General features: G+C 48.1%; 1 protein-coding gene across 1 annotated transcript; it reads left to right on the plus strand.

Annotated features, from left to right (window-relative positions):
* The first annotated feature begins 2,935 nt into the window (after nt 1–2,935).
* On the plus strand, nt 2,936–7,454 carry LOC123442749 (disease resistance protein RPM1-like). The gene is made up of 2 exons (XM_045118880.1): nt 2,936–3,253; nt 4,410–7,454. Exon 2 carries the CDS (start codon nt 4,416–4,418, stop codon nt 7,164–7,166), a length of 2,751 nt encoding a protein of 916 aa, XP_044974815.1. The 5' UTR covers nt 2,936–3,253; nt 4,410–4,415; the 3' UTR covers nt 7,167–7,454.
* Nucleotides 7,455–8,817: the final 1,363 nt, after the last annotated feature.

The raw sequence follows: 8,817 nt of genomic DNA on the forward strand, positions 1-8,817 counted from the left end.
CATCTAGTGTATTAAGTCCGTAAGAATAGAGTAACGCCTTAAGCAAGATGACATGATGTAGAGGGATAATCTCAAACCAATGATAAAACCCCCATCTTTTTACCCTTGATGGCAACTGCTTGATGTGTGCCTTGCTGCCCCTACTGTCACTGGGAAAGGTCACCACATGGCAGAACCCAAAACCAAGCACTTCTCCCATTGCAAGAATCATAGATCTAGTTGGCCAAACAAAATCCAAGACTCGGAGAGACTTACAAGGATATCAAATCATGCATATAAGAAATCAACAAAGACTCAAATATATATCATAGATAATCTGATCACAAGTCCACAATTCATCGGATCTCGACAAACACACCGCCAAAGAAGATTACATCGGATAGATCTCCATGAAGATCATGGAGAACTTTGTATTGAAGATCCAAGAGAGAGAAGAAGCCATCTAGCTAGTAACCACGGACCCGTAGGTCTGAAGTGAACTACTCACGAGTCATTGGAGGGGCGATGATGATGATGAAGAAGCCCTCCAACTCTAAAGTCCCCTCCGACAGGGTGTTGGGAAGGGTCTCCAGATGAGATCTCGCGGAAACAAAAGCTTGCGGCGGCGGAAAAGTATTTTCGAGGCTTCCCTAATTTTTTGCGGAATATTTGGGAATTTATAGGCCAAAGACCTAGGTTAGGGGGCGGCCAGGGAGGCCACAAGCCTGCCCACCGCCGCCTCCCCCCTGGTGGTGAAGTGGGGGCTTGTGGGCTCCCTGGAGCCCACCTGGCTTGGCCCAAAAGCCCCCTGGACTTCTTCCGTTCGGGAAAAAATCATTTCGGGGTTTTTCTTCCGTTTGGACCCCGTTCCAAAATCAGATCTGAAAAGAGTCAAAAACACGGAAAAAACAGGAACCGACACTTGGCACTGAATTAATAAGTTAGTCCCAAAAAGATATAAAAAGGTACATAAAACATACAAAGAAGGCAAGATAACAGCGTGAAACCATAAAAAATTATAGATACGTTTGAGACGTATCAGATGCTTGTTGTGAAAGTATGCACGTCTTTCTATCTTTGCCACATTTACCCAACAAATGCAGTCATCCATTCCAATCACATGTACAAGTTGGTTTTCCATTATTTGAATGTCATATGGTACTCCCTCCGTCTTTATAATTTTATTTACTGTGCATATTAGGGTTGACTAAAGTCAAACTTATTTTTTTCTTCGACCGACAAGCTCCTCCGGCACCCCGATCATGCTCCTGCTGCTGCATCGAAGGTCCTGATCCTGCTGCTTTTGATGCTTTGCAAGTTGATGCTCCTCCGCCCGGAATGACCTGTGCTGCTGCCTGCAGCCGGTGAGATGTAATGCCTCCCTTTTGTAAATCTGCAACTTCAGAATCTATCGCCTTGTATGAATTCCTGCAAACCGAATCAGTCAGTCGTGTGTTATGTTAATTTGGTAGCTGTGTTAAAAATGAAACATGGTTGATGGGAGAATCTTGGAAATGAGGACATTGAGGCCGGCATGCTTGTTGTCCTAACCAAACACGTTGATGCTGTCCTCTGTCTATATGATCTGTCATACATAAGCTTCGAAATCTGTATTTTAGAGAACCCTGCCGTCTTGTAATCAGAAGTTCAGAGAAGAAATGCACTAAATCTTAAAGAGTACAGTACTGTATTTCTACTATGTAGCCGATTACGATTAAAGAAGTGCAATAACTCTGAATTGCAAACATGAATCAATGAGCTTGATGCTAGCTTCTGTTTGAAACTCTGAACTCTTATTTTCTGAGTCATGTGGCCCTGTAAAATTTGCACATGATTTGGCAAATCAGAAGAGAAGTTTGATGGCCATGAATGCTGTCTAGGTTTCTTTAAGTTTGATACTGGTAGTAAACAATATAAATAAAGCCGGATCCGCCATGGCGCTGTACCGCTTGCTGCTCCGGCGACTGACCGGCCGGCCAAGAAGCCCACCGCCTACCCCTCAAGCCGGATCCGCCATGGCGCTGTACCGCCGCGCGGCCTCCGCGATCTGGCGGCGTGGGGCCCCGCCCATGCTCCCGGCGCGGGCCATGGCGTCGCTCCTCGGCCACGTCGAGCCGGCGCCCAAGGACCCCATCCTCGGCGTCACCGAGGCCTTCCTTGCCGACCTCATGGCCGGGAGAGACCCACCTCGACGCGTCCGACCGGAGGTGGAGGAGGTGGCTGGTGGCGACGTGGTGGTCGGCGGGGCTGTGGCCGGGTGCTAGGAGGAGACGGTCGGTGGAGAGGAGGGGCAGGGGGCGGAGGAGGCCGGGGGAGGCGTGAGGGTGGCTGGCGCGGGGCGGCCCTGGTGGCAGCGGGGCGGATCCGATCCGGGGGCGAGGGGCTTTCTTGCAAATGTGAAACATTTTTTCACTTAATCAGGGACTGTGGGTTGAATGCTCGAAACGGAGGGATTTTTTCGCAAAAAAGCCACGACGGACGGCAGAAGCGCTCCGCGCTTTATTATTAAGGGAGATAAAGCCTGATTCTTAAATTCGCGCCCCACCCTGGCCACCCTATGGCTCTGTCCCTGTACTCCCTTTGTTCCTTAATATAAATCTTTTCTAGAGATTTTATTAGGAGACTACATATAGATGTATAGTCCATTAATGAAATCTTAAAAAACTTATACTACTTCCGTTCTTAAATATAAGTGTTTTTTAGAGGTTTCATTATTAAACTATATACGGATATATATTGGCATACCTTAGAGCGTAGATTCACTTATTTTGTTTTGTAAGTAGATCTCTAGTAAAATAAAAAAAAAACTTATATTTAGAAACGGAGGTAATAGTATTTAGAAAAAAAAACTTATATTTAGAAATGGAGCGAATAGTACGTATTTAGAAACAGTTGGAGTATTTATTAAAACAGAAAAACAGCAAGTAGCAGAAACCGCGTTGGACGCGGGATGGAAGGAAAGGGTGCCGCCGCCGGTCGCGCGCCTCCCCGACGAGACGACGACCCAGTTCAGGTCAAGCCACTGCTCTGTCTCCGTCCGTCAGTCCGTCCAAAGAACCAGACTTTCGCCGAATCTACAAAGCTCCCTCCGCCCACGACCATGGATCCACCCCCTCCACCGCCGCTCTCCCGCCTGCCCTTCTTCCCCAGTCCCCACTCCGTACCACCCAGGAGCGACCAGGCCGCGGCCTCCCAAGCGGCAACGGCGCCGGCGACTGCAGCTGAGCCGAGAGGATAGCGGCGGCGGCCCGACGGCCCGGAAGCAGATCGCGCGGTAAGCCTCCGTGAGCTTTATCTCCTTGTGTTGGATGTCCCGTCATCTCTGATGGTAGCTGAACCCCGGTCCATTCCAATCTTGAAAAAGAAAAGAGGCTCCATGAACCCCTACCATATACTGTACGTCGTCGTTGTTGCAGTCTTGCACACTGATTTGGGTCCGTCGACCGTCAACCATCATTGCTTTTTCATTAACTGATGGGCATGTGTTGTCAATCATTATCATTGTTGTGACTAACATAGTAGACGATGATGTTTGGAGAACGGGGTCTCCACACATCTATGGAACCCACTTGTGAGTTGTGACTAACATAGTAGATGATGATGTTTCGTCACCCAATTTTTCAGCGTGTTATTGTGTGGATGGACGGCGAATATATACTGATTTGGGTTCGTCGATCGTCAGCCAGTGGTCAACGGATATCCTGCATCTGTGTGAGACATAGTGAAATGCAGGGGAAGTTGGTTGTATCACCATATAGGTTTTCAGTTAAATGGAAGCCAGCCAGGAGCTATGCTGCTTTTACCGAGAGAAAAAAAGAGGGCGCAATAGCGCTTATCTTCCTACATCTTATGGGCGGAAGCCATTCTCCCGCCCATCCATGCCTAAGCGCTGCCACACCAGTCACTGGTATATATATAGCTGGCGTTTCATCGCTCAATTTTTCAGTGCGTTGTGGGTTGGAATTTCCATGTCCTTGAGAACTGTAAGGTGGCTTTTTGCTCTCCTTTTGCACCGCTGTGTGATTCAGAAAAGTTTTATGTACCGCATAGCGTGTTCGGTGCTTGCAAACTTTTGCGCAGTCCTATATGTGCGTGAGACAGCCGACGTGGTTGTTGGATGTATCACCATATCGGTTTTCTGTCAAAATGAAATGTGGGATCCATGCTCCTTTTATGTAAAAAAAGTAATAATACAGTAGCGCTTGTCTTCGTTGTACATGTTATGGGCAAAAAATTATTTACCTCGGTTAACAAATTGGGTAAATGTGCTAAACACCAAACGACAATATAGCCGTGTGCACCATCCTTTATAAGCATATATATAATATGCCACATTTTGTCCAAGCTGAAACTGATCCTTTATAAAACATAATGTGCCACATTTGTCGAAGCTGAAACTGATATATTTGTTCAGTGTTGGTGTTTTTCAGCAGCGAATGGCGGAGGCTATACTCCTCGCTGTGTCAAAGATTGGGACAGTCCTTTTGAATGAAGCTGTCTTGGCTGTCATTGACAAGCTGTCGAGGAAGGTTGATAATGTGAAGGAATTGCCAGCAAAGATCAAAAGAATCGATACAGAACTTAAGACGATGAATGATGTAATCGAACATTTGGGTACAACACAACTCAGCAACAAGATCATCAAGGGATGGGTTGGAAACGTGAGGAAGCTGGCCTACCATGTTGAGGATGTGGTTGACAAGTACTCGTACGAGGCTCTTAAGCTCAAGGACGAAGGCTTCCTAAATCGGTACATCTTCAGAGGTTCACGCCATATAAAGGTCTTCAGTAAAATTGCCGAGGAAGTTGTAGAGCTAGAGGAGGAGATTAGGCAGGTCAAAGGACTGCGTGATTATTGGAGTGATACAGCCCAACCCATCAATAATGAGCATGCAGAGATTGATAGGCAGCGATGTGGAGGCTGCTTTCCCGAACGTGTTAGTGACAAGGATCTTGTGGGAATTGATGGAAACAGGAGCAAGTTGACCGAATGGCTGACCACCAATGAGAACGAAAGCAGAGTGATTACAGTTTCTGGTATGGGAGGCTTGGGAAAAACAACCCTTGTGAAAAATGTTTATGATCGGGAGAAAACCAACTTCCCTAATGCTCATGCTTGGGTTGTGGTGTCACGGGCATATGATGTAGTGGATTTGCTGAAGACATTGCTCACCAAGATACAACATACAGAAGAGTCACCGCCTCCGTCACCTCTTAGGGCGGGTGCCAAACCTGATGTTTATGAGTTGACAGAGGCGATAAAGAAGATATTGCAAGATAGGAAGTGCTTGATCGTGCTCGATGATGTGTGGGATAAAGAAGCATATACTCAGATGAGCAGTGCATTCCAGGGTCTCCAAGGATGCCATGTTATGATCACAACACGGAAGGAAGATGTTGCGGCTCTTGCTCCAGTGGGGCGTCGCCTAATACTGCAACCATTGGGTGGCGTCGAGTCGTTCAAGCTATTCTGCTCCAGGGCTTTCCACAACAGCCTGGACCACAAGTGCCCTCCAGAGCTTGAGGCGGTGGCTACTGCTGTAGTTGAGCGGTGTCGTGGCCTACCATTGGCCATTGTATCGTCTGGCAGCCTATTGTCCACAAAGCAACCAACAGAGCACGCGTGGAATCAGGTGTACAACCATCTTCAGAGCGAGCTGCGGGGGAATAACCATGTCCAAGCTATACTTAATCTGAGCTACCATGACTTGCCAGGTGATCTCAGGAACTGCTTCCTGTACTGTAGCTTATTCCGTGAAGACTATGAAATGTCACGGGAAAGCCTCGTGCGGTTGTGGGTTGCTGAAGGGTTTGCGATGAAGAAAGATAGCAGCACGCCAGAGGAAGTGGCCGAGGGTAATCTCATGGAACTCATCGGCCGTAATATGCTGGAAGTTGTGGAGAGGGATGAGCTCTTGAGGGTTAGTAAATGTAAGATGCATGACATTGTCCGAGACCTAGCTCTTGCTGTTGCTAAAGAGGAGAGGTTTGGCTCCGCGAATGATCAGGGCGAAATGATGCTCATGGATAAAGAAGTTCGCCGGTTCTCGACACGCTGTTGGAGAGACAGTAACACAGCTGCAGGAGTGGAATTTCCACGACTTCGAACCGTCATCTCACTCGCCGCAGATTCGTCCTCTACCAACATGATTTCCTCAGTTTTTTCTGGATCCAGCTACCTTACCGTTCTCGAGCTTCAAGACTCTGGAATCAACCAAGTGCCAGCATCCATTGGGAATCTCTTCAATCTCCGTTACATCGGCTTGAGGCGCACCAGAGTTCAGTCACTGCCAGATACTATTGAAAAACTGTCAAACCTCGAGACGCTGGACGTCAAGCAAACAAAAATAGAAAAACTACCACCAGGAATTGTGAAGGTTGAGAAGTTACGACACCTTTTAGCTGACAGGTTTGCTGATGAGAAGCAGGCGGAATTCAGGTACTTTGTCGGAGTGGAAGCACCGAAAATGGTTTCCAACTTTAAAGAATTGCAAACTCTTGAGACCGTCCATGCCAGCAAAGACTTGTCGCTAGAGCTGAAGAACATGAGTAAGTTGCAGACTGTTTGGATTGATGACATAAATGCATCTAACTGTGATGACCTTTTCAAGACCCTCTCAGCTATGCCCCTACTTTCTAGCTTACTTCTCTGTGCATGTGATGAGAAGGAGACACTTTCTTTCCAAGCACTCAAGCCAATTTCCAAGAGGCTGCACAGACTAATCATCAGAGGTGGCTGGGCCGATGGGACGCTCAAGTGCCCGATATTCCAGGGTCATGGGAAGAACATCAAGTATCTGGCTCTAAGTTGGTGCAATCTTGGGAATGAGGACCCGCTGCAGCTGCTGGCATTTCATCTGCCAGCTCTCACTTATCTCAGTCTTAACAGGGTGAGTAGTGCAGGTACATTGGTACTGTCTGCAGGGTGCTTCTGTCAGTTGAAGACGCTTGTTTTGAGGCGCATGCCTAATGTCAAGCAACTGGAGTTTGAGGAGGGCGCCATTCCATGCGTTGAAGGGATCTACGTCATGTCACTCTCGGAGCTCAGTATGGTCCCTCATGGCATCGAGTCGCTTGGGTCCCTGAAGAAGCTCTGGATGCTAGACCTGCACAAGGACTTCAAGGCTGACTGGGATCTGAACCAGATGAAGTACAAGATGGAGCATGTTCCAGAGCTCCGTGCCTAGTCATGCTCTTTTCGTGTCCTCGCGTTGTCTTCTGCTGCTTGAAGTATGTATGTACTTTGCTGTAATCCTTATTTTTTCGCTCGTTGTTGCTCTAGACTCTCTTCTGGGTAGTGCTAATAGGTTTTTGCCCCGTAGTGGGTGCTTGAGAACGAGCACTCAGCAGCGGGTTTCCTATTAGTGACCAAACTTGGTACCTTCTTTTCCATTCCCTCTATTCTTGTGCTGTAAGCCTGTAATTAACTGGTTATTTTGATCAGTCAAAGAAAAAGTCATAATTGATAATATTAATTTATTGTGCATGCTTTTAATTATTTGTAACGGCCCCCCGGTTCAGTACTTCAGTTTTGAATCCTGCATATGTGATATTTTTGGGTGTTACCAAGTACATTATCATGATACTCGGTCTTGAAACCTTATCTTGTTTAGTTTCTTGCTCTTTTCCGGTCTAGTTCAATCTTCTTTATCATGTTTATCATGATACCATGTCTCTTCATTTAATCTGGTCTGCTGCAACCACTTCTTCTGACGGAGACGGTATAATCAGTTTACCTCCGATGAAAACTATAAAGATTATGTTTAATTTCGTACATTTATTCACGAGATTAAACTTGATGGTCCGAATTTACAGATCATAGGCCCTCTTGGTCTCATATGAAGAAGCAATTTTGAGAGGTACACTCTGCTTCTGCTCTGTTATTATGTGTTCTTGTCCATTCTTCTTGTCTGTCTGAAATTGTTCCCAGATCATTTGATGGATTTGAAATTCAGTTTATGGCCAGAAGTAAGCAGAGATTCGGCCGGATGAATTCCAGCAAATCTGTATGAGAAAAATACACTAAAAAGGTAGTACAAATCAAGAGAAATTATCGATCCCGGAAAGGACAATTAGGGTGTGTTTGGTTGGGGAACGAGGTGGAACGGAATGGAATGGTTCCATGACATTCCATTCCACTAGAATGGGTCGGTTACGTTCATATGTTTGGTTGAAACAATAAATGAAACGAAATGGTTATATTTGAGCGTTTGGTTGGTGGGACGGAATAAAAATTTGGTGAAGAAGTGCAGCCCAGCATGCCTGGTCTGCGCCGCCGCCAGGCACCAGCAGCTCGGGCCGCCGCCAGGCACCAAGAGCTCGGGCGTTCGCCGCCGCGAGGCCCCAGCAGCTCGGGCTGCCGCGAGGCACCAACAGCTCGGGCCACCGCCGCCAGGCACGAGCAGATCGGGCCGCCGCCGCCGTGAGGCACCAGCAGCTCGGGCCAGCGCCGCCAGGCACGAGTAGATCGGGCCGCCGCCGCCGTGAGGCACCAGCAGCTCGGGCCAGCGCCGCCAGGCACAAGTAGATCGGGCCGCCGCCGCCGTGAGGCACCAGCAGCTCGGGCCACCGCCAGGCACCAGCATCTCGGGCCGCCGCCGCCGCCGGAACGGGTCCTAGGAACACAACTGCCGCCGCCGTCACATCTGCTCCTCAGATCGAGTGTGGGGGGGGGGGGGGAAGACGAGAGAGGAGCCGGATTTATCGGGGGTGAGGAGTTAGAGCGAGAGCGAGACCCGTTCCGCATGGTTCCTCCAATTTGGAGGTACCAGCGCATTCCGCATCTGGCCCGAATATTCCCTTAGTGGGAGTGGGAACGAGTTGGTTCTAGTTCCAGTT

The sequence above is a fragment of the Hordeum vulgare genome, chromosome 3H (genome assembly GCF_904849725.1).
Source record: "Hordeum vulgare subsp. vulgare chromosome 3H, MorexV3_pseudomolecules_assembly, whole genome shotgun sequence".
Classification (NCBI taxonomy): Eukaryota; Viridiplantae; Streptophyta; class Magnoliopsida; order Poales; family Poaceae; genus Hordeum; species Hordeum vulgare.

Bases quoted from the DNA above. Each gene is read 5' to 3' on its own strand.
- LOC123442749 (XM_045118880.1), top strand. From the start codon at position 4,416: ATGGCGGAGGCTATACTCCTCGCTGTGTCAAAGATTGGGACAGTCCTT.